This window comes from Borostomias antarcticus (assembly GCF_949987555.1).
Source record: "Borostomias antarcticus genome assembly, chromosome: 12".
NCBI classification, from domain to species: Eukaryota; Metazoa; Chordata; class Actinopteri; order Stomiiformes; family Stomiidae; genus Borostomias; species Borostomias antarcticus.
This window is the reverse complement of record NC_140245.1, coordinates 3,013,693-3,039,263: the sequence shown is the minus strand read 5'-3', so window position 1 is coordinate 3,039,263 and position 25,571 is coordinate 3,013,693. Positions and strand designations below refer to the sequence as shown.

General features: G+C 49.1%; 2 protein-coding genes across 2 annotated transcripts; both read left to right on the top strand.

Moving 5' to 3' along the window:
* Positions 1 to 3,039: 3,039 nt before the first annotated feature.
* pex19 (peroxisomal biogenesis factor 19) lies at positions 3,040 to 6,638 on the top strand. Its single transcript, XM_084447453.1, has 8 exons — positions 3,040 to 3,106; positions 3,733 to 3,824; positions 3,966 to 4,128; positions 4,236 to 4,321; positions 4,413 to 4,586; positions 4,726 to 4,881; positions 5,003 to 5,047; positions 5,163 to 6,638. Exons 1-8 carry the CDS (start codon positions 3,043 to 3,045, stop codon positions 5,247 to 5,249), a joined length of 867 nt encoding a protein of 288 aa, XP_084303579.1. The 5' UTR covers positions 3,040 to 3,042; the 3' UTR covers positions 5,250 to 6,638.
* Positions 6,639 to 6,965: 327 nt separating this feature from the next.
* Positions 6,966 to 24,842, top strand: copa (COPI coat complex subunit alpha). Its single transcript, XM_084446572.1, has 29 exons — positions 6,966 to 7,134; positions 7,567 to 7,680; positions 7,766 to 7,839; positions 8,093 to 8,173; positions 8,330 to 8,406; positions 8,844 to 8,953; positions 10,908 to 11,017; positions 11,708 to 11,807; positions 12,610 to 12,828; positions 13,206 to 13,356; positions 13,466 to 13,532; positions 13,628 to 13,703; positions 13,818 to 13,900; positions 14,307 to 14,532; positions 15,207 to 15,345; positions 17,808 to 17,970; positions 18,115 to 18,261; positions 18,699 to 18,888; positions 19,189 to 19,284; positions 19,831 to 19,919; positions 20,015 to 20,138; positions 20,427 to 20,516; positions 20,889 to 20,995; positions 21,109 to 21,255; positions 21,860 to 22,183; positions 22,776 to 22,886; positions 23,318 to 23,479; positions 23,599 to 23,793; positions 24,464 to 24,842. Exons 1-29 carry the CDS (start codon positions 7,095 to 7,097, stop codon positions 24,521 to 24,523), a joined length of 3,672 nt encoding a protein of 1,223 aa, XP_084302698.1. The 5' UTR covers positions 6,966 to 7,094; the 3' UTR covers positions 24,524 to 24,842.
* Positions 24,843 to 25,571: the final 729 nt, after the last annotated feature.

The following is a 25,571-nucleotide window of genomic DNA, read 5'->3' as shown; positions in this document are numbered from 1 at the left end:
GATCGAGCGGTTCCTTACAGAGGTACCTCCTGGTCTGGAGCCTGCAGGGATACGAAAAGCCCTCTACACAAACTCCACGCCCATATACCAAATTAGGTATCGAATGTCGGCACCGTTATTTCCACATCTTTTCAATGCGAGTCATCCCTTCCTCCCTGCTCTACTGTACTGTAGGCTAGGCCTACCTTTCGCTCCCTGTAGCCTATCATCCCTATATTCCCCGGGTCCTATGTTCCCCCCAAAAAAGGGTCCTATGTTCCCCGGGTCCTATGTTCCCCCCAAAAAAGGGTTCTATGTTCCCCGGGTCCTATGTTTCCCCCAAAAAAGGGTTCTATGTTCCCCGGGTCCTATGTTTCCCCCCCAAAAGGGTTCTATGTTCCCCGGGTCCTATGTTTCCCCCCAAAAAGGGTTCTATGTTCCCCGGGTCCTATGTTCCCCGCGAAACGCGAAAGATAAATGTGATTATGCCATCGCATGATTTAATGCCAAAAGGGAAAAATAATATGTGCACATTTTTTCACATCAAGTTTCAAAAATGTTGCATAAACTTGAAATGGATCCGACGTAGCCTGGCCTATGTGATGCGCAACGTATCGTCTCAGTAGGCTACTCTACTGGAGGCCGAGTGTGCCGTTTCTTGTTTTCTTACACACTAAAAATGCAATAATTTTGCAATGGAATATGCGGGGTTGAATGTTTTAGTTATCTTTTTTATTATTTTTTATTTTCTGAAGTGAGCCTATCACCAAATAAGATAACTGTTGTCTATATGTTTTCATAGGCCTATGTGTGTGATGGCCTTTTTATTAAACTCCAGTTATTTCAAGCGCATAGTGGGTGAGTGACTATCATTTATACTGCGAGTGGATCCTCTCACCACGGAGATTTTTCCCCCAACGGATTTGCGCCTCTCATGAGCCATATCCCAACTCACAGCAGGATGGGTTTGGACTGGGACACTGTCAACTTCACGAAGGCATCAAGCAGCTTCTCCATTCATTGACATAAAACCAATAGTAGGATACCCAAAGCAGCTCTGACTATAATGTAGGCTATTCTAGATTGTAAGGCTAGCCTACAATCTAGAATAGCCTACATTATAGTCAGAGCTGCTTTGGGTAGCCTACTGAGGCGATATGCGTTGCGCATCACAGGCAAGGCTACGTCCCATGTCAAGTTAACATGCAACATTTGATGTGAAATAATGCGGGCATGAAATCATGCAAGCCTCGCATATTTTGCATGGAATTCTGCGATTATTGTGCTGAAAATGCAACCTTTCTAAAATAGGTGCATAATCTGCCCCTTTTGGCATTACATGCGATGGCATAATCACGTTTTTCTTTAGCGTTTCGGGGGTAATAGGACCCGGGGATCATAGGACCCTTTTTCGGGGGTACATAGAACCCTTTTTCAGGGGGAACATAGGACCCTGGGAGCATAGGACCCGGGGAACATAGGACCCGGGGAACATAGGACCCGGGGAACATAGGACCCGGGGACCATAGAACCCTTTTTTGGGGGAAATAGGACCCGGGGAACATAGGACCCGGGGAACATAGACATGTTCCCGTTTGAATGGATAGGCCTACCGTTTTACGGCAATATTTGATAGCCTATTTGGGAATAGAATGAAAAACAATTTAGCTTAACTATAAATTATTAAGAGTGTACCCAATTTGGTGTAGCCTAGGCGATAGTGCACTTTTTGCTGGCTTCAAGCTATGTGGGGTTTGATAGCCCTCTCTAGAAAAAAGTGGACTTTCGTCTCAACGGGCCCTGTCCATAGAGCAAAACAAAAAACAAAAGAAACGGACAGATCATGTTAGCCTATGGCTACGAGCATTACTTGCAGTCAGAATTATTTGCACTGAAAAAGTGCTTTGAATTCCTCAAAATCCTCAGTTATGAAAGAATTGTTGATTTTTAAAACTCCCCAACATTTATCAGTCCGTTCACCCGGTCAGCAGGACGAGCGAGGTTGATGAGTCACTTTATCCACATTTATGGTTTCTGGGGAAACTGACTGTATCTTAGCAACACAGGCTACACAAATATGTTCACATTAGGCTAAAATAGTGAAAACGTAGCCTAGTCCAGTAGATAGGTCGATTGTTCACTTGAGTAGCACGAAAATGAGCAAACTGGTATTTTTGTTCTGGCGCTGAAAAATAGCTTATTGCTTTATGAATAATAGCTACATTTCCCTTATTTGACTTGTTAAAGGCCTGTACACCTTTTGTTTAGTTGGGTGGCCTAAATGTGTTCAGTGCAGAAAATGTGGAAGTTCTAATGTGAACATTATTTGTGTAGGGCCTAGGTTACTAAGATACAGTTTCCCTAGAAACCATCTATTTATTTATCGACATTAAAGTGAGATCATATGACTCAAACTCGCACTTCCTGAACGGGGATGGAAGCATCCGATGTGCAGTCGTGCATATGCAGGGCTAACACTTGTGCAATCAGAGAGAGAGAGAGAAGTGTGTGTGTGTGTGTGTGTGTGTGTTGAAGAGACTCTTTTGCCCATTTTCATAATATAATCAGGTGGCCTGGCTTCTATGGAGTCAGAAGCCCTGCTCTACAAGGTCAGCCGCTGCGCAAATTTAGTAAATTCACATGGTGATCATGGTCAAAGATTTCCCAAGACCTTGGTGTGTGTGTGTGTGTGTTTGTGTGTGTGTGTGTGGGAGGGCTTTAGTTTGGGAGATGAGTTGAATTTGTATCCATTTAAATCCCCCAAACTGCACCCCCCCCCCCCTCTTCCCAAAACCATGGCCTAGATAACATAATATAATATATTATACAAACATCCAATAATCAAGTGTAATCTTAGGCTACTAACTCCATTTGGACAAAAAAAAACTCAGATAGCACATTCTTAGGTTTCCAAATATTAATCATAATTCTGTGGTCTATTCTAAGCATTCGCTTATCTATTTGACCTCTTGTCACTGGCCCTGGGGCTGTCCAGTCATGTGACGCATTCCAGACTGCCTACGTAATTTTGCTGCGACGGCAACTTGTTTGCAAAAAGAGAAGATGGCGTCAGGATCATCAGAGCCGTCAACTGGACAAGATTCTGAGTTGGACGAGTTATTGGACAGTAAGGTTTGACATTAGTCATCGAAGTATCAGTTGATAAACTGTTTGCTAGTGCATCACTTCAGGCAAAGATTGTCTTTAATGCGACATGAGAAGGAATGTGGTAGTTTAGTCCTGCCTGCCTGGCTTGCTAGCTAGCTATAATGCTCGACCTGTGTGCTAATCTCTCTCTCTCTTTCTCTCTCTCTCTCTCTCTCTCTCTCTCTCTCAAATGTACGTATTTTTCCGACGTTTATCATGGATAAAGCAAGCTGGAGGTCAGACGTTAGAGTTGTAGTTAAGAGGCTAGTAGCTTGCCTACTATGTCTGGCCCGATGTTGTAATGGATGGCAGATCACTTTGCCCTTGAAATTAATTGGGGGGAAAAAAGAAAAAAATACTGGAGCTAGCGTTTCACAGACCATTTATCGTAGAACCATTTATCGCCCGTGATGTGTTGGATTTGACAAGCATGAGACTCAGCAACACCTTCTTTAAGGGTATAGCCAGCCACACATAGTTGGCATAAACTGGATTCATCCATTTCTGTCTGCTCGTTCTCATTCTTCTCAACGCCTCCACCACCATATCATCTCCATGAAATTCTGCCTCTGCATCTCAGTATCCCCTGTCTTCTCTGTTTTGAAGGTGCTCTCGATGACTTCGACAAGACGAACACGGCGCCCCCGGCCCCCGCAGCTGCTGCTGCCCCCCAGGCAGCTAAGACAGATGCAGCCAAAGTGAGTCATTTCGTGATGTTGCTTCATTTTACCTTAATACTAACCTAACTGAACTACCTTGTATATCACCAATTTTCTCTGAATGTCCTAATGGTGTGAGGAGGAGGAGGTGATTAGTGATGGTGGTGTACGTCTCTCTAGCCCCCCCTGCTGGAGGACAGTCAGTTCTTCGAGTCGCTGTTCGAAGGGGAGATGGCCTCAGAGGCGAAGGAGGAGTGGGAGAAAGCCATGGCCGAACTCGCGCAGGAGGAACCAGAGCTGCTTGAACATTTTCATAAACTGTCAGAGGCTGCAAGCAAAGTCGGTAAGAAGAAGAAGAAGCCCCTATTCATTCTTACCTGCATGTGTCTATCTCTGGTCCACATTTCCATATTTTCAATTTGTTTATCTTCAAATGTTCATTTTTAACAGGCACTGATGTGGCCTCCCAACAAGAATTCACCTCTTGTCTAAAAGACACCCTCAGCGGACTGGCGAAAAATGCAGACAACCTTCAGGTAGGTCCGCTGACATTGGACTAACATTGAAAATAGACAATGTTACACACAAATCTATTATGAATTAATCTGGACTTGTTTTGTGTCATAGAGTGCAGGACTGGCCGGAGAGGACCTTGTAAAGACTCTAGAAGGACTGGGATTGGACGAAGGCGGAGAGGGGGGCGGGGAAGAGGGCAACATCCTGCCTATCATGCAGTCCATCATGCAGAATCTCCTGTCTAAGGAAGTGCTCTACCCATCTCTCAAAGAGATCACAGAAAAGGTGTGTGGGATATCTGTGCTTGTGTGTACTTGTGCATACTTTATTTGAAACACCCCTAAAGCAGACTGTTATTTTCTATAATCTCATTCGCCAATCCGTTTCTAATTGGATAATTGACTGTCACTCAACCCCCAACCAGTACCCTGATTGGCTGGACAGCAACAGGCAGTCCCTCCCCCCAGACCAGTACCAGCGCTACGAGCAGCAGGCCAGGATCATGGGAGAGATCTGCAGCCAGTTTGAGAAGGAGGGGGAGCAGAACACCTTCGAGAGCATTCTGGAACTCATGCAGCAGGTAAGAAGAAAAAGGGCTGTTGGTAATTCATGTACTTGATGATACAAATTCTTTGATTATTGTTATTTCAGTTAAGCATTCATATATATTGATGGTAGATGATTTGCCTTTGTATTCTCAGTTACAAGACTTGGGCCAACCACCCAAAGAGCTGGCAGGCGAAGCGGTGAGTTAGCAAGGGCTCAGTTTCTCGTGATCTCTCTTTATGTCAACGTGAGACACCTGAATGAGGAAGTGTTGAATGACCCCCCCCCCCTCCCTACTTGTCTTGTCTTCCTTAGCCGCCTGGCCTGAACTTTGACCTCGAGTCACTCAGCCTCCCAGGAGCCTCTGGGGCCGGGGCAGCGGAGCAGTGCTCGATCATGTGACCTCAGAGCAGCCAGTTCATTGGATGCACAGAAGCCAGGGACGGTGCACCACAGGACCAGTGAGAGGGGAAGACCACCATGACGGGGGCAGGAGGAAGAGGAGGACGATGAGACCGTGCACCGTGCTCTCCCCTGAGGAGGCGTCTCTGACGTGTCTGAATGGAAAGCACTGTCAGGGGAGATGCATCAAACCAATCTGAACCACGCCCCTTCTTTAAAAGTCGTTAACTCACCGATCGCACGACTGACTTTAAATTGACCCGCTTTGGTTTGTCAGAAGCAGTTCCTCCCAGTCACTCATAGTTCACCATGTTTACTACGGTAGCATTCCTCTCATATGCAGCTCATCTGACTGACCAGCTTCCTGTTTGATGTGGACGCTAACTACTGTTTTGCCTCATGGTAGGATTTCTCAAACAGCTGAAATTGGTTGGATCAGTGCCTTGGCAATTTTTCTTAAGAATTAGAAAGGGTTCATTATTGTTCATTTGAAGTCTTACAACATGATGAGGAGGCCAGAACTGTATGTACCTTGGCCAGCTACCTATATTGCTAGTTTGCCAAAGCAGGCATAGTTCTCCAGAGATGCTGTTTGAAGAAAGGTGGAGCTCAGTTTTATAATTGAACTCAACAAAACATAAACACAGTTTCCAAAGCACTGAATTTTAGATTTGCGAAATTTGGATTTCTCATCATCCATGACTGTATACTACATATATATTAATATAAATGTTTTCCAACCCTTATGTCAATTAGCCTATTAAAAAAGAAAATTGAGTAATAACTCATGATAATTTCATAATATCCATCAGTGAGACATGACATACTCATACATAAATTGACATACTCATTCCTTTTGGTTTTATATGTCCAATATAGGTGTTGATTTGAGGTGATGTGAAAATAATACGATTCCCAGAGGCCTTTTCTGTGGCCTCGATGATGAGTGGAGTTACTGTGCAAGTAGTACACCCCTTGTGTTTGCCATTGTTTCGCTGAACCGGCAGAATTCATGGAATGGTATTCCTGGTGTGGGAGTCTATACAAAGCTGGCACAGCACATTGACTGTTAGCAGGGGTGTTTATATACCATATAATTTGAGTATTGACATGATTGGTTATTTGAATAGGGTGCTACAGTGCATTTCATTACCTGTGTGTGCTCAATCATGACTTATATCTAAATAATGTCACGCTGGTGAAAAGTGTGGATGGCATACAAAGCAGTCACCGATCCTTGTCCCCAGGTTGAGAAATCATAATAGATAACATTGGAGATTAGGCAGACTGAGACCTAGTCTATGTGCCAAGCTGCTCAATCAACATATGCCCTTCCAGACATATGGTTCTTTTGTTGTCATACTTTGTAAATAACTCTGGAATATATTATGGAATAAACTAACAATACATAACTAAATTCTGCTGTTTTATTTGACTGTTCTGTTATTGTTTTATTATAAGATAATATTGTGAGGATTCATCATAAAGAACATGATTATGCCATGAACATCAGGATCAGAAAGTGCACAGACAATCTGTGTAGACTAGAGCAGGAGTGATTTTCATCCATAAAGAATATTATAATGCCAAATGCTTGATCCATTCCATACATTTCAGGTTCAGTAAATTCGCCTTCGTGGAGCTTTCTGCGTCAGACTGCTTGAATCAACTTTATTGTTCAAACAGGAAGCTGCACAGGTCGACGTGTCAGGAAAAAGCAGTAGGGAGAAGAGGCTAGTTGTCAATCTGCCTCCCAAGAATACGTTTTATTTGCTATATTTCCATTGTTTAATTGATTAATAGTACTGTAGTTGATTGATATACAGTGCACTTAAACTAGTCAAGATGTTGACTAAGTTTGAAACGAAGTCTGCCCGTGTTAAAGGTAAGCTAACTCCCCAGCTAGCTCACTAGCCAGTAGCCTAGCTTTCCTGGCTAGCCAACGACATCAAGATGGAGCTAGCTAGCTAACAAGCGATAACTAAAGCTATTCTACTGTAAATACGCAGGAGGAATTTATTTATAAAACTGATTATCCTTCCTGTATTCAAAGTCAGACTTATTTGCATTAAAAATGTTTACTGGCTATGGTGGCCTAGTAGCTAACCTTGCAACGAGATACTGTAGCTAGCTTGCTAGAAAGCTCGGTTAGCCACAGTAGGGAGGCAATGTTCGCTGTCATCTTCTGAGTTCAGTCGCTAGTGCATTTGATTTGATGGCTATCTAGCTCGTACAGCAGTAGTTAATACTTAATAAGTTGCCTCGGAGTGGGTACTTGTATACTAAATGAAGCTGTCTTCATCACCCGTAACATTAGGGCTGAGTTTTCATCCCAAGCGGCCGTGGATCCTGGCGAGTTTGCATAACGGAGTCATCCAGCTGTGGGACTATCGGATGTGCACATTGATTGACAAGTTTGACGAGCATGATGGTAAGAAGAACATTATCAAATACTTGAGTCTACATCGATATTGATATGTATTGTTGATGTCTGAAACTGTGTTTGTATTATAAAGGTCCTGTCAGAGGAATTGATTTCCATAAGCAGCAGCCTCTGTTTGTGTCTGGAGGAGATGACTACAAAATTAAGGTGAGACACACACACACACACACACACACCTTTACTCTTATATCTTTTGATGGAAGTTCAATGATGAACTCACTGGAACTGGAAGACAGTGAACCCTTTCTATTCCCAGAGTTAAACAAAACATTTAGGATAATCAGAAAATGTATCTCAGTATGTTCCTGTTTCTCTCTCTCTCTCTCTCTCTCTCTCTCTCTCTCTCTCTCTCTCTCTCTCTCTCTCTCTCTCTCTCCCCCTCCCTCCCTCTCTCTCCCAGGTGTGGAACTACAAGCTGCGTCGTTGCCTCTTCACTCTCCTCGGCCACCTGGACTACATCCGCACCACCTTCTTCCATCATGTGAGTCTTTACACTGCAAAAATAAGCTATTCTCTATTCCACGCTCATTCACTCTAAAGATCAGACCTTGGTGGTCAAAGTTGATCTTCCTTCAGCATTTGCATAGAAGTCCACAGAAGCCACATATACATTTTTATACATTCCCATTGCCTGCAGGAGTATCCCTGGATTCTGAGCGCCTCGGACGACCAGACCATCCGCATCTGGAACTGGCAGTCCAGGACCTGTGTCTGGTACGGCTCTGTTAGCCGCTTTGAATGCTTCGTTTGAAATCAGTTAACATATTTCACTTCACTGATGTATAGGTCTACACTGATGCTTTTTGCATCGTTTTATAGACCAATTCCACTGTGTACACACAATGCTCATGCCTACGCATCCTGAGGGCAGAAATAAACAATGATGCCATTACGACAGTTGGCCGAAGTATTTGTTTATGACTTGGCTATCGTTAGCCCGCTAGATACGAGATCATTGTAAGAGGTGCGTGAGGGCAGAAATAAACAATGACGCCATTACGACAGTTGGCCGAAGTATTTGTTTATGAATTGGCTAACGTTAGCCAGCTATCTACGAGATCATTGTAAGAGGTGCGCGCATACTGTGATGTGACCTGTAGATTGGGTGTGTTGGTTTCTCACGTACTTGTGTCTCTGGCTCTCTTCCCCAGCGTGCTGACGGGACACAACCACTACGTGATGTGCGCCCAGTTCCACCCGTCTGAGGACCTGGTGGTGTCTGCCAGCCTGGACCAGACCGTGCGCGTGTGGGATATCTCCGGTGAGGGCGTCGGGATAGGCTGGAGGGGAGGGTTGGGGGCGGGGTTTGGAATGTTTGGGCTGGGAGGGGGGCGGGGTGGTACGGAGAGGAGAGGGGGGGGGGGGGGGGCGGGCGGGACCCCCCTCTCTCTCTCCTGCTTGTAGAGAAAGGATCTCTGTGGGCTGTTTGCAAAAACACCTCTCCCCTAAGTTGAGATAGAGGGAGAAGCACGAGGTTAAGAACAGGGATTACAAACAAGCACAACCCAGCCATGTAAGCTCGGATTTCTCAGAGAAATGTTGGATGGAGAGTAGGGTTACAATATTCCCGGGAATATTCACAAACTTCCCATTAATGGGAATAAACTGGAGATGTATTGGAATTAACAGGAATAAATTCACTTTTCCAGTTTATTCCCATCAATTCCCGTAATTTCCATGGGACGTTTGTGAATATTGCCAGAATTTTGCAACCCTAGTGGAGAGAGAAGGAAGATGAGATGAGTTTCAGAAAGTAACAGTAAAGACGTAGGTAAAGTAGAGTGTATATGGGAGAGGTGTTCTTGTGATTCTGCATGTTTTGATATCAACTTTCTATCTACTTGTCTTTGAGGGTTTTCTTGCCTGTCTCTCTCCATCACTGAACATGCCTTCTACTTCTCCTCATTAACCCATTAACAGATCCCCAAGTCCTTTCTCCACACAATGACACACACACACACACACACACACACACACACACACACACACACACACGCACAGCTCATTGATTCGTTGCTTGGATGTGTGCAATTCCTCTCATGGTTCACCCTGTTCTCTATGCATGATGAGTATCTTGCTATTGGACCGCCCTGAATGCATGTATGCTTCAGATGGCACACATGACTATTATTGCTCTGTAAATAATATCAGTCATCATCAACAACACCCTATTGTGCAGCACTAACTAGTCCATGAACAATTTACAAACTTAGCACTGGCTGATGCATTAACCTCATTGATTAATCCATTCCTCAATAGATATTCATGATTGGGTATAGGTAAATGTTGTCAAGTGCCCATGGTAATACTTTATAATGTTATTACCCTTCAGAATAGATTTGACTGACCAATGAATGCTCTACTGCTCCATTGGTAAATCATAACCTTAGTCAGTTAACGTTAACTCTTGACGCATGGCTCAAACAATACTGCAGCAAGATGTTTTGTTTGTGGAAACCTCTAACCCAAGCATGGCCCTCTCCGACATCTACTCACGCTCCTCCTGACATCCAACGCCCCATCAGAGCATCTCTTTACAACCCCCGGGCGCCAAACCCACCCCCCACCCAGCGGTCCATCAGCCAAAATCCACCCCCCCATCCACCCTGTCCCTGTACGCTCGCTCCTACTGGAAACATCCACCCCTGCACATGGGTTCCTAGTTCTGTTCCTCCTCATCGCTGAGTCTCTTCCCTCTGCTGGACTGTCTGTCCACCCCATGATTAGCGGGCAGTGGGCGGCGCCAGTGTGACCCGTGTTCGCCTCCGTTCTACGTGGGTTCTGACTTGAGTCTCGGACTTTAATCGTGCAATTTTAAAATTGTGATACAATGGCAGTGTGATACTCTTATGGTTTGTGTGATTTTTAAAAATTACTCAACTCAGTGTGATGACGAAGATGCTAATCATGATTGTTCCTTTACTTGAGTCGGAACCACACAGAGAACAAGGGTCGCGTTGGCGTTTCTCTCTGCCCTGGTGTGTGTCCAGTGGTCCAGCAGACGCTGTTGTGTCCGTTGTGCAAAAACAATCCAACCAATCACGCACTCTTTCATCGTCCTCACTGGTAATTCTGTTTGAGCGCGTGTTAACGTGTTTCCTGTTCCGTCCTCTTTCTCCCTCCCCTGTATGTGGCCATTCCCCTGTGTAACATGTATACGGGCCCCCCCCCCCCCCTCCACACCTTGTGCGCGGTGCTGTGAATGTTGGTTCCAGGTCTGAGGAAGAAGAACCTGTCTCCGGGCGCCGTGGAGACGGAGGTGCGCGGCATCTCCGGCGTGGATCTGTTCGGGGCGTCCGACGCCGTCGTCAAGCACGTCCTCGAGGTGAGTCGGCGCTCAGAGGAGGAAAGGTCTAAGTATTTCAGTCTAGGAGCACTTTGGCTGCGTTCCGAATCGCATACTTCCATACTATATAGTATGCTAAAGAAGGATGTAGTATGTCCCAAAACATTGTATGCTACATGCAGAATGGCAAAAAAAAAAAACAGGATGTCCTACTACATCCGGTCGTATTTTGCAGTATGCAAGCCAGCACACTATTCTGGCTATTCTGACCCACAATCCTGTGCGCAGCGGAAATTACATCACATATGCTAGTCGCGCCGGAGGCATTATGATGAATCCCAGTTCTGGGCGAATGTCGCTTCATGGACTGCGACGGATGTGGTCAAATTTCAAGGTGCAATGTTATGACAAGGTAGTATGTCCCAATTTAATGCATACGGCGTGCAAAGTACATACATTCTAGGGGCAGCTGTAGTACTGGCAGTAAAAAATAGAAGTATTTGATTTGGAACACAGCCTTTGGCTCAGTCCGTAGACCTTATGAAGTGCGTTAGCCATTGACCAACATCCTCCACCTCACTCCACACTGTCTGGGGCCAGGTTGTCTGGGTCACAACCGTTAAGGTCACTTGCTGTCTGGCATCACAGACAGACACAGAAGTGTGACTGACTGACCAGGAAGGAACAGTGATTCCGCGCTGTAATAATCCCCCTCCCCCCTTTCTTCAGGGTCACGATCGCGGGGTCAACTGGGCGGCCTTCCATCCCAGCATGCCCCTCATCGTCTCCGGAGCAGACGACCGTCAGGTGAAGATCTGGAGGATGAACGGTGAGTGTGTGTGTTTGTGTGTGAGTTTGTGTGTGTGTGTGTGTGTGAGTGAGTGTGTGTGCTTCTCTACGACCATCAGAACCAGATTTGATTTTGCCAGGTAGATTTTTACACATGCTAGGAATTTGTTGTGGTCAGTTGGTGCATAACACTGATGGGTGGACAACATTAAACAGGGTGCAAGGACTACACTGGACAGTGCAAAGACAGGACAGTGCAAATGACAGTGCAGAGAGAGGACCGTGTCCTACCGTACTCGAGCAGTGACCACCATGGCTGCATGTCTTAAGCCAGGTCTTTCTCAAGTACTACAGCTGGGTATCGAGTGGAATTTCAAGAATCGATTCGATTCTGATTCACAAGGTTCAGAATCGATTATCACGATTCGATTCAATTCAATATCGATTCGGTTAGTGTTACTAAAACCTGTTTTTTTTTTTAGCTGTAACCTTAATTACATGACTAGGGCTGGGTATCGATACTGATTTCCAGAAATGAATGAATGAATGAATCATTGAATGAATGAATGAACTATTCATTCCTTCATTTATTCATTCATTCATTAAATAAAAGATTTGATTCAGAATCGATGAATCGATTTTTTTAACCCAGCCCTATCAAGTACGCTAGTTTAGTTTACAGTAGTTTAAAGATTTATTTGACGACACTAAAAATACACCACAGAATCTTGTGTATGACTAAAAGCATTGAGGATGAACACGATAAAGTTAAAAACTTGTTTCCGTTGTGGTCCTACGTTAAACCCCCGTTCCCCTGTCTCTCTCTCCTCTCCGTACCCCAGAGTCCAAGGCGTGGGAGCTGGACACGTGTCGCGGTCACTACAACAATGTATCCTGCGCCGTCTTCCACCCCCGCCAGGAGCTCATCCTGTCCAACTCGGAGGACAAGAGCATCCGCGTGTGGGACATGTCCAAGAGGACCGGCGTCCAGACCTTCCGCCGTGACCATGACCGCTTCTGGGTGCTGGGGGCGCACCCCAACCTCAACCTGTTCGCCGCCGGTAACCCACGCCTTCAGGCAGACGCGCATCAGAGACACACAGACACACAGATTGAGGTTAACTTAAGCGGTAGAGTTTTAACGTTTAGCGTTCACAGCGTGTTCTATTGCTGTATCAAACGTAGCTTTGTTAGCAGCAGATTCTAATGCCCTGTCCCCTCCCTAGGTCATAGCAGACTCTAACCTGTCCCGTCCCTAGGTCATGACAGATTCTAACCTGTCCCCTCCCTAGGTCATGACAGATTCTAACCTGTCCCCTCCCTAGGTCATGACAGATTCTAACCTGTCGTCTTGTCCCATCGCTAGGTCATGACAGATTCTAACTTCCTGTCCCGTTGCTAGGTCATGACAGATTCTAACTTCCTGTCCCGTCGCTAGGTCATGACAGCGGGATGCTGGTGTTCAAGCTGGAGCGCGAGCGCCCCGCCTACGCCGTCTACGGCAACATGCTCTACTACGTGAAGGACCGCTTCCTGCGCCAGCTCGATTTCAACAGCAGCAAGGACACCGCCGTCATGCAGCTGCGCAGGTGTGTGTGTGCGCGCGTGTGTGCGCGCGTGTGTGTGTGTCGGATAGGAGGGACTGCGTGTTGTGACTTGTGCGTGGGCGCTAACTAACTAGTGTTTTTGTTTTCCTAGCGGTTCAAAGTTCCCAGTCTTCAGCATGTCCTACAACCCGGCAGAGAACGCTGTCCTGCTCTGCACTGTGAGTCTTCATCTATCTGACACACACACACACACACACACACACACACACACACACCTCCTCTTTACTCGTTAACCTCCTCTCGCCGTCTGCAGAGGGCCACCAACCTGGAGAACAGCACCTACGACCTGTACTCCATCCCTAAAGAGAGCGACTCCCAGAACCCTGACGGTAAGACTCCTCTCTACCTAGTAGCTCTGGTGGGGACGGCCCCGCCCCCATGTCCACACATGGATCCTAGTTAGGCTGAGATTGATTCATGTGACGATCTCACCTCCTGTCCAGCTCCCGAGGGGAAGAGGTCGTCCGGCCTGACGGCGGTCTGGGTTGCGAGGAACCGTTTTGCCGTTCTGGATCGCATGCACTCGGTAAGAGTCCGCCGGACGGACACGTAGATTTCCTTCAGACTTAAAGCTGCAGTCATTGATTTTATTCACTTTGTCAAAACTAATTAAAACCACCTGATATCATATTGTTTCACTGAGCCATAGCGTCGTAATAGTCTCCTACCTCAGTGACTCATCCCTATCGGTCGCCTTTCTGTTGTTGTTCAAGCATTTCTGCCTGTGTTGTCAATAGCTGGCTCCGCCCCCCCGTGCCTTATATGGCTCTGGCTGTTCATTTTAGCCATTCGTTTGTAAACAGATCTCTTACTGCCATCTAGTGGAATTCATCGGCGAAATAAAACCACACTGCAGCTTTAATAAAGTTCTGTTCCGTTTTTATTCTCATGTTTTCCGTCCTGTCCTGTCCTCATCCCGCTCCTCCTCCTAGCTGCTGATCAAGAACCTGAAGAACGAGATCGTGAAGAAGGTGCAGGTTCCCAGCTGCGAGGAGATCTTCTACGCCGGCACCGGCTCCCTGCTGCTGAGGGACGCCGACGGGGTCACGCTGTTCGACGTGCAGCAGAAGCGCTCGCTGGCCACCGTCAAGATCGCCAAGGTCAAGTACGTGGTGTGGAGCGCCGACACCAGCCACGTGGCCCTGCTGGCCAAACACGGTGGGTACACTGACGGTACACGTGCACACTGGTGAACGATATGAAGCGCCCCCTGCAGGAAAAACAGAGACATAACATAACATTTGGCCTTTGCAAGAGGTGGAGAAAATGAAGACACTGTAAAAGAACATGGATGTATATTTGGGGTATTAACAGTTATCTGTGCTTATGTTTCTTTATAATGTTTTGCTGCCATGGGGTGAGTTGTGCCACAGACAACTTTTTCGTTTTGCGACGATCAGCGGCCATTGTGCCAAACGTGCCTACGCACGCTAGTTACTTCCGTCTCATGTTAGCTACGTTGATGGCTTAGGCACGTTGTGTGATCGTACCCGGTGCAGATGGTAGCAGACAGAATTTGCGAGGCTATAAGGGATCCATCTTAACGCCGTTGGTGTAATTTTCTATAACCATTACAGTGTGGAATGTATATTTATTTCATAATGATGTTAAATCAAAGAAGCTTTAAAGCTGTGTGACTCCAAGATGAAGTCCCACTTAAGGCCACGACTATGAGAGGATTCTGTTACTAGGAGCGTTTTGGGAAACTTGATTCAGATTCACTCTCTTTCTGCCTTCGATCCTCTCGATTTCCTTTCTTCCGTTCCGTAGCTTCTGTTAACCTGTCTGTCCAGAGTAGGGAATCTGACGTTCTCCTCCGTTCTCCTCGGCAGCCATCATGATCTGCAACCGCAAGCTGGAGAGCCTGTGTAACATCCACGAGAACATCCGCGTGAAGAGCGGCGCCTGGGACGAGAGCGGCGTGTTCATCTACACCACCTCCAACCACATCAAATACGCCCTGACCTCTGGGTAATACACCTACACTACCTCCAACCACATCTACACCACCTCCAACCACACCTACACCACCTCCAACCACATCTACACCACCTCCAACCACATCTACACCACCTCCACCCACACCTACACCACCTCCACCCACATCTACACCACCTCCACCCACATCTACACCACCTCCAACCACATCTACACCACCTCCAACTACATCTACACCACCTCCAACCACATCTACACCACCTCCAACCACATCTACACCACCTCCACCCACACCTACACCACCTCCAACCACATCTACACCACCTCCACCCACATCTACACCACCTCCAACCACATCTACACCACCTCCAACCACATCTACACCTCCAACCACATCTACACCACCTCCAACCACATCTACACCACCTCCAACCACATCTACACCACCTCCACCCACATCTACACCACCTCCAACCACATCTACACCACCTCCACCCACATCTACACCACCTCCAACCACATCTACACCACCTCCACCCACATCTACACCACCTCCAACCACATCTACACCACCTCCAACCACATCTACACCACCTCCAACCACATCTACACCACCTCCACCCACACCTACACCACCTCCAACCACATCAAATACGCCCTGACCTCCAGGTAACACACCTACACCACCTCCACCCACACCTACACCACCTCCAACCACATCTACACCACCTCCACCCACATCTACACCACCTCCAACCACATCTACACCACCTCCACCCACACCTACACCACCTCCAATCACATCTACACCACCTCCAACCACACCTACACCACCTCCAACCACATCTACACCACCTCCACCCACATCTACACCACCTCCAACCACATCTACACCACCTCCACCCACACCTACACCACCTCCAACCACACCTACACCACCTCCAACCACACCTACACCACCTCCAACCACACCTACACCACCTCCAACCACATCTACACCACCTCCAACCACATCTACACCACCTCCACCCACATCTACACCACCTCCACCCACATCTACACCACCTCCACCCACATCTACACCACCTCCACCCACATCTACACCACCTCCAACCACATCTACACCACCTCCAACCACATCTACACCACCTCCACCCACATCTACACCACCTCCAACCACATCTACACCACCTCCACCCACATCTACACCACCTCCACCCACATCTACACCACCGCCAACCACATCTACACCACCTCCAACCACACCTACACCACCTCCAACCACATCTACACCACCTCCACCCACATCTACACCACCTCCAACCACATCTACACTACCTCCAACCACATCTACACCACCTCCACCCACATCTACACCACCTCCACCCACATCTACACCACCTCCACCCACATCTACACCACCTCCACCCACACCTACACCACCTCCAACCACATCTACACCACCTCCACCCACATCTACACCACCTCCACCCACACCTACACCACCTCCAACCACATCTACACCACCTCCAACCACATCTACACCACCTCCACCCACACCTACACCACCTCCACCCACACCTACACCACCTCCAACCACATCTACACCACCTCCACCCACACCTACACCACCTCCACCCACATCTACACCACCTCCACCCACACCTACACCACCTCCACCCACACCTACACCACCTCCACCCACACCTACACTACCTCCAACCACATCTACACCACCTCCAACCACATCTACACCACCTCCACCCACATCTACACCACCTCCAACCACATCTACACCACCTCCACCCACACCTACACCACCTCCAACCACATCTACACCACCTCCACCCACACCTACACCACCTCCACCCACACCTACACCACCTCCAACCACATCTACACCACCTCCAACCACATCTACACCACCTCCACCCACATCTACACCACCTCCAACCACATCTACACCACCTCCACCCACATCTACACCACCTCCAACCACATCTACACCACCTCCAACCACATCTACACCACCTCCAACCACATCTACACCACCTCCAACCACATCTACACCACCTCCAACCACATCTACACCACCGCCAACCACACCTACACCACCTCCAACCACACCTACACCACCTCCAACCACATCTACACCACCTCCACCCACATCTACACCACCTCCAACCACATCAAATACGCCCTGACCTCCGGGTAACACACCTACACCACCTCCAACCACACCTACACCACCTCAAACCACATCTAAACCACATCTACACCACCCCCAACCACATCAAATACACCCTCACCTCAGGATAACAACCTTGTTACACTCCACATTATGTAGCCCAAATCTGATCTCCTTTTGCAATAGTGGGCTAACCAGTACATGTAATTATACTCTCTATCCTCCCTCCCTCTCTCTCTCTCTCTCTCTCTCTCTCTCCCTCTCCCTCTCTGTCTCTCCCTCCCTCTCCCTCTCTCTCTCTCTGTAGGGACCACGGGATCATCCGGACCCTGGACCTGCCCATCTATGTGACCAGGGTGAGAGGGAACAGCGTCTACTGTCTGGACCGGGAGTGCCGTCCACGGGTGCTCACCATCGACCCCACCGAGTACCGCTTCAAACTGGCCCTCGTCAACCGCAAATACGAGGAGGTGTGTGTGTGTGTGTGTGTGTGTGTGTAGCTTTTTTTCGTCTGGTTATTTTGTGTTTTTTTTTTTTTGCTCCTGAAAACACCTTCTTGACTAGCGACCCCTTCTTCTATTTTTTGCTCCTGAAACCCCCCCCCACCCCCCCAGGTTCTCCACATGGTGCGTAACGCCAAGCTGGTGGGTCAGTCCATCATCGCCTACCTGCAGAAGAAGGGGTACCCCGAGGTGGCGCTGCACTTCGTCAAGGACGAGAAGACCCGCTTCAGCCTGGCCCTGGAGTGCGGCAACATCGAGGTGGGTTTGGGAACAACCCCACGGCCTGCGTGGGTCCCGGAAGTCGACTCTCGCGATGACGCAACTTCCTCCAGGCAGCTGAGAGGACCGGGACGAACATCCGTCTCGACTCCTGTCTGATTGGCTGAGCGGGAATGTCACTCGGATGCTTACAATAGGGCCTTCGGATAAGGGTTTAGGGGGGCTTTTTTTGGTGACCCTGCCCTGTGTCCACTCAAATATAAATATTTATAGGTTTTTATAGCAGTTATTTATTCATAGTTCTCATGTTTTTATGCTAATATTTTGTGTTATATGACCCATTGATGCTTGATTTTATCCTGTACCTCTGCTCTGTCCTTCTGCTGCTGTAATGCCCAAATGTCTCCCCCAGGGAGATCATTACAGTTATATCTCAGGTCTTATCTTATAGAGCGAGTGTCCCTCCGTGTCTGCAGGTGGCGCTGGAGGCGGCGAAGGCCCTGGACGAGCGCAGCTGCTGGGAGCGCCTGGGGGAGGCGGCCTTGCTGCAGGGTCACCACCAGGTGGTGGAGATGTGCTACCAGAGGACCAAGAACTTCGACAAGCTCACCTTCCTCTACCTCATCACCGGCAACCTGGCCAAGCTCCGCAAGATGATGAAGATCGGTGAGGCCGACGAACAGAACACGCTGGGAGAGGGCCTGTGTGTGTGTGTGTGTTTGGGAGGGAGTGTGTGTGTTTGGGAGAGAGTGTGTGTGTTTGAGACAGATTGTGTGTTTGAGAGGTTATGTGTGTGTTAGAGAGAGAGTTTGCGCGTGCGCTGCTTCGCGCGTTTGTGAGAGTGTTTGTGAGGGGCTGTGTGTGTGTGTGTCTGTGTCTGTGTCTGTGTGTGTGTGTGTGTGTGTGTGTGTGTGTGTGTGTGTGTGTGTGTGTGAGGGGCTGATGTGTCCCCTCTCTGTGTTGTAGCTGAGATCAGGAAGGACATGAGTGGTCACTACCAGGGGGCTCTGTACCTGGGGGACGTCAGCGAGAGAGTCCGCATCCTCAAGAACTGTGGACAGAGTGAGTCCTGCTCTCCTTCATAGCTCAGCTCTCTCTCTCTCTCTCTCTCTCCCTCTCTCTCTCTACCCATCCCTCCCTTCCTCTTTCTACCTCACCCGCTCTCTCTACTTCTCCCTCTATCTCTCTCTCTCTCTCTACCTCTCCCTCCCTTCCTCTCCCTACCTCACCCGCTCTCTCTACTTCTCCCTCTCTTTCTCTCTACCTCACCCTCTCTCTACCTCACCCCCATCTCTCTCTCTACCTCACCCCCATCTCTCTCTCTCTCTCTACCTCACCCTCCTTCCCTTCCTCTCTCTACCTCGCCCTCTCTGTCTCTCTCTCTACATCACCCTCTCTCTACCTCACCTTCTCTTTCTCTCTCTCTCTCTCTACCTCACCCTCTCCCTCTCTCTCTACCTCACTCTCCTCTCTCTCGCACCCCATCTCTATCTTTCTACCTCACCCCATCTCTCTCTCTCTCTCTACCTCACCCTCTCTCTCTCGTCTGTGTGTGACGTTGCCGGTGTTGACAGGGATGTGTTCACTTGTGACCTGTGTGTTGCTCAGAATCCCTGGCCTACCTGACGGCCGCCACTCACGGGATGGACGAGGAGGCGGAGGCCCTGAAGGAGACCTTTGACCCGGAGAAGGAGACGGTACGACGGCAGTCAAGACACACACACACACACACACACCCATTTGAGAAAGGTGCTCACAGAGCCTGAGTGATATTTGGCCCCTTGGTTCCCAGGTGCCGGAGGTGGACCCTAACGCCCAGCTGCTGCAGCCCCCGCCACCCATCAACCCCCTGGACACCAACTGGCCCCTGCTCACCGTGTCCAAGGGCTTCTTCGAGGGAGCCATATCAGCCAAGGGTACGTCCTCCACACAGCGGCCCTGGTACTGGGTTAGGCTATCAGGCTGTTACACACTGAGGCTGTGCTCCATGAAATATTATTTGCTTTGAAGAGGCTTATTTGGGCTTTTGGGGCCTTACAAATCCCAGGTAACCATTTGTATTTGTTCATTTGAAGTTAAATATGTGTGCGTGTGTGCGTGTGTGTGCGCGTCTGTGTGTGTGTGTGTTTGTGTGTGTGTGTGTGTGTGTGTGTTTGCATGTGTGTGTGTGTCTGTGCGTGCGCGTGTGTGTGTGTGTGTTGCAGGGAAGGCGGGTCAGATGGCGGCAGATCTGGACATGGAGGCCCCCGGGGGCGAGGGCTGGGGGGAGGACGCCGAGCTGCAGCTGGACGAAGGTCCGTCTCTCCTCGGACCACCCGGAGAAAGACACAACACTACACTACATTACATTACACTACATTACATTCATTTAGCAGACGCTTCTATCCAAAGCCACCTTCAATAATTACATTTGACGTAGGTAGTCAGTGTACTACTACTCACCAGAAGTCACGAGTGCACCTCCTTTCAAAAACAAATGACTAAGAGCATAATCTAGTGCTGAGGTCAAAGTGCAAGAGTAGCAAAATATGAATACAATAGGTGATTGAGAGGGAGGATCCTGGTACTGAAAACGGCACATGGACTCTCACCTCATCTCATTCTTTCTCTCTTTTCTCCTTCTCCCTCTCTCTCTCTCCCTCTCTCCCTCTCCCTCCCTCCCTCAGATGGCTTCATGGATGCCCAGGACGGCCTGGGTGAGGAGGGAGGGGCAGGGAAGGAGGAGGGAGGTGGCTGGGAGGTGGAGGAGGACCTGGACCTGCCTCCAGAGCTGGTGAGACACTTCCTGGTTCCTCTAGAAACGCGTCTCTTCCCTCCACCGTGCCGCTCAGTGAATCACAGCGCTGAACCGTCAGACATTAAGGGTCTGCTCCTTTCGACCACCAGGACATGCCGGCGGGAGCGGGAGGCGGGGCTGAGGACGGCTTCTTCGTCCCGCCCACTAAGGGGATGAGCCCCACCCAGATGTGGTGCAACAACTCCCAGCTGCCCGTCGACCACGTCCTGGCGGGCTCCTTTGAGACGGCTATGAGGGTGAGACCAGACAGCCACACACACGCACACACACACACAGACCGCCATGAGGGTGAGCCCAGACAGCCACACACGCACACACACACACCGCCATGAGGGTGAGCCCAGACAGCCACACACACACACACACAGACCACCATGAGGGTGAGCTCAGACAGTCATGCACGCATGCACGCACACACACACACACACACACACAGACCGCCATGAGAGTGAGCCCAGACAGCCACGCACGCACGCACGCATGCACACACACACACACACACACACACACAAACTTCACACAACATATACTCCTACACTCTCTCACTTTCACATGCTTAGTCCTTTCACATGCTTACTCTCTCTATCTCTCACTGTCTCTATCTCTCTCGCTGTCTGTCTCTGGCTCTCTGTCCGTTATCTCTCTCTATATCTCTTTCTCTCTCTCTCTTTCTCTGTCTCTCTCTACCTCTCCCTCCCTTCCTCTCTCTACCTCACCCGCTCTCTCTACTTCTCCCTCTCTCTCTCTCTCTCTACCTCACCCTCTCTCTACCTCACCCCCATCTCTCACACTCACGTGTAAGCTAACAATCTTCCAATCCCCCCCCTCTCCCCCCCTCAGCTCCTCCACGACCAGGTGGGCGTGGTCCAGTTCGGCCCGTACCGCTCGCTGTTCATGCAGACGCTGTCGCGCGGGCGCACCTGCTACCTGGGCCTGCCGTCGCTGCCGTGCCTGCGGGGCAACCCCCAGCGCAACTGGAAGGACTGCGGCGCCAAGCAGGGCCTGCCGGCCGTGGGCCTGCGCCTGTCCGACCTCATCGCCCGCCTGCAGCAGTGCTACCAGCTCACCACCGCCGGACGCTTCGAGGAGGCCGTCGAGCGCTTCCGCGCCATCCTGCTCTCCGTGCCGCTGCTCGTGGTCGACAACAAGCAGGAGATCGCCGAGGTGAGTTAGGTTTTTTGGCTTTGTCTTAGAGTTTGTGGTTAGAGTGTCCGCCCTGAGATCGGGAGGTTGTGAGTTCGATCCCCGGCCGAGTCATGGCAAACACTATAAAAATGGTACACAATGCCTCCCTGCTTGGCGCTCAGCATCAAGGGTTGGATTGGGGTTAAGTGTCCAGAGGGTGTACTTGTACTCCAAGCTGCCTCAGGCTAAGGATTCAGGAGATAGGGTCCTGCCCTATGGGCCACTAGGCTACATACTTAGTTACTTAATTTGTCTTAAAGGGAATTGTATTGCGTTGGAGGTAGGGCGCGCTTCTCAAAAAATACTCGAAGAATACAGTGCTGGACTCATTTCATTCAGTAGGTGGCTGTCTTTAGAAAATAACCGACAGAGCAGAACAGGCTAAATGAAAATAAGAGACAAATTCTCTTTCACTATTCATTCTGGCCAGTTGAGACAGAACGCCGACGCGTTTCAGCCGAGAGCCTTCTCCTAAACGGTGAGAAGGAAGTGTTTTGGGGCGGGCGTGGCGGTTGTGGTCTATGGCGGTGGACAGCGTGTGTCTGACCTGAGGACGCCGTGTCTCCTCCAGGCCCAGCAGCTGATCACCATCTGCAGGGAATACATCGTGGGCCTCACCATGGAAACCGAGAGGAAGAAGCTGCCCAAAGACACGTTGGACCAGCAGAAGAGGCTCTGTGAGGTCGGGTCCTTTCTCCTCTTCCCATCTCTCCTTCCCTCTGTTTAAATGTTTACCTCTCGATCCTAAGTCCCTCTTCGACCCTCATGTATATCTACATATTACTTAATCACTGTATTCTCTACCCAGACATGGTAAATGGACTGCACTTATATAGCACTTTTATCCATAGTGCTTTACAATGCCCTCTCATTCACCCAATCACACGCAAATTCACACTAATGGCGGCAACTGCCGTGCAAAGTGCCAGCCTGCTCATTGGGAGCAATTCGGGGCTCAACGTCCTTGCCCAAGGACACTCCGACGCGTGGACGGGAGGAGCCGGGATTCGAACCGCCGACCCTGCGGTCGTCGGGACGACCCGCCACACCTCCCGAGCTGCGGCCGGCCAGACGCGTCCGTTTAAATGTCCGTTTGGGTGCTCTGCCTTCCAGATGGCGGCGTATTTCACACACTGCAGCCTGCAGCCGGTGCACATGGTGCTGGTCCTGCGCACGGCCCTCAACCTGTTCTTCAAACTGCGCAACTTCAAGACTGCAGCCGGCTTCGCCCGTCGCCTGCTCGAGCTGGGGCCCAAACCAGAGGTGGCACAGCAGGTATGTGTGTGTGACGTGTGTGTGCGCACGCGTGTCAGTGACCCTTTTTTAAAGACCGCTACGATACCTCTCTCTTCTTCGACGTCCGACTTTTCTCCCCCTCTGCTTCCTCCCTCCAGACCCGTAAGATTTTGTCCGCATGTGAGAAGACCCTGACGGACGCCCACCAGCTGAACTACGACCCCCACAATCCATTTGACCTCTGCGCCGCCTCCTACACGCCCCTGTACCGCGGCCGGCCGGTGGAGAAGTGCCCCCTGTCTGGGGCCTGCTACTGCCCCACCTACAAGGGCCAGGTGTGCAGGGTCACACAGGTCAGTCCAGAAACCCCAACTCGTCATTCTACCAGCCACTTGTGCTCTCTGTGCTTTGACAGGAACACAAGGTCGGTCGTGTTGTAGCTAGATGACCTTCACAAGGTCGGTCGTGTTAGAGCTAGATGACCTTCACAAGGTCGGTCGTGTTATAGCTAGATGACCTTCACACGGCACTTGGCATTGTTTCTTCAGCGATTCCTGCCATGAGTCCTACTTCTAAAAGATGACAGTGCTACAATTAGGACTTGTCGCTGTCGTCTTAACCGAACTGCTGTCAAAACCTGGAAGTCGCCGTCAAATTGAACATTTTACTGTAACGTGAGCTTTAAAGTGACCTTTATTTTGAAATTCCTTGAAAGAAATCTAGCTAGAGTTTTGTGAGGCTGGGTTCTCAGTCACTGCTGTAGAGCCGCTTGCGTGCCAATGTTAATCTGGCCGCCCTTGATGGAGGGTATTTAGTGATTCAAATCAAAATAAATATTTGTTGTATTTTGACGTCACTTTCAGTTATGAAAAAGTTCATTCCTCATTCCTGACGGGTTCGGATCTCTTGAAGTTCTACTGTATAACATTATAGCACAACAACGTACGTCTGAATTAATAAATAATTAAATGTGGCACATTAGAATGACATCACCTCTCTGTCATCATCCTTCGTGTTTCCTAGGTGACCGAGATCGGCAAGGACGTGATTGGTCTGCGTGTCAGTCCCCTGCAGTTCCGTTAGAGGAGGAGAGGAGAGAAGAAGAACGCTGAAGACAACATGCAAAACACATCCACATTTTATCATTTTCACAACTAGTTTCTTACTCGGAGAGAAGAAAGTAGTCGGTCGATAAGAGAGAGAGTGGGCAGAAGGGTAGTACGATTTTTATCTGAGGGAATATGTTATTTCTTGATGTTTAGGCTTTTGTCATTCCAGCTGTTGGGCTGCTTGCGTTGTCTTTCCCATCTTTCAGAAACGGGAAGTGTGGCTATCTATCCCATAATACCTTTCACTGAAACGAGCTGCACTGCGCTTTATGTAACCTGTCAAAGATTAAAATAAAAACCAATTAACTGATATGTTGACTGATTTTTTTATTTTAATACTGTATTTTGTGTAAGGAGGCTAAAGTTCATTATACTCTATTTCTCAGATCCTGTACTCTTCTCTGCACAAACAGCCGGCTGGGGATCACAAGGTCCTTAGTTAGATCCCAGGTCCCGGCAGTGTGCCGAGATTGTCCTTGAGCAAGACGCTGAACCCTTAAATCGCTCACGTGCGGCACAGTGGCGCAGTACCTTGGACTGTCGCCTCACAGCAAGAAGGTCTCCAGGCTTTTCTGTGTGGCGTTTGCATGTTCTCCCCGTGTTCTAAAGGGTTTCCTCCCAAAGAACGCAACACGAAAAACATGCAGAAGAACAGATGCTCTTCAGTCCTGTCCCTGACCAAGACCTGGACTGAGCACTTGGACTTGGTCCCCAGGGGCCATGAACGATGGCTGCCCACTGCCCCTGCAGGAGGGCGGCTTGAATGGGAGAAATGCAGGGAACTACACTGGTGACCCCCGGAGTGAAAAAATAAAATACAGGACCCAAGGAGGGGCTGTCTTGTGCTGTGTGCTATGTGGCCACTCACTGTTTGTAATGTGTGTGTGTGTGTCGCTGTGTGGCCAATTAAAGACCCCCCATCCCCTCTCGGGTCCTATCATTTTAATTTTTAGATGAGTGCATGCTTATGGTTTAAAACTAGGACTTATTACAACATATTGAGGATGCATATGTTTACAGTA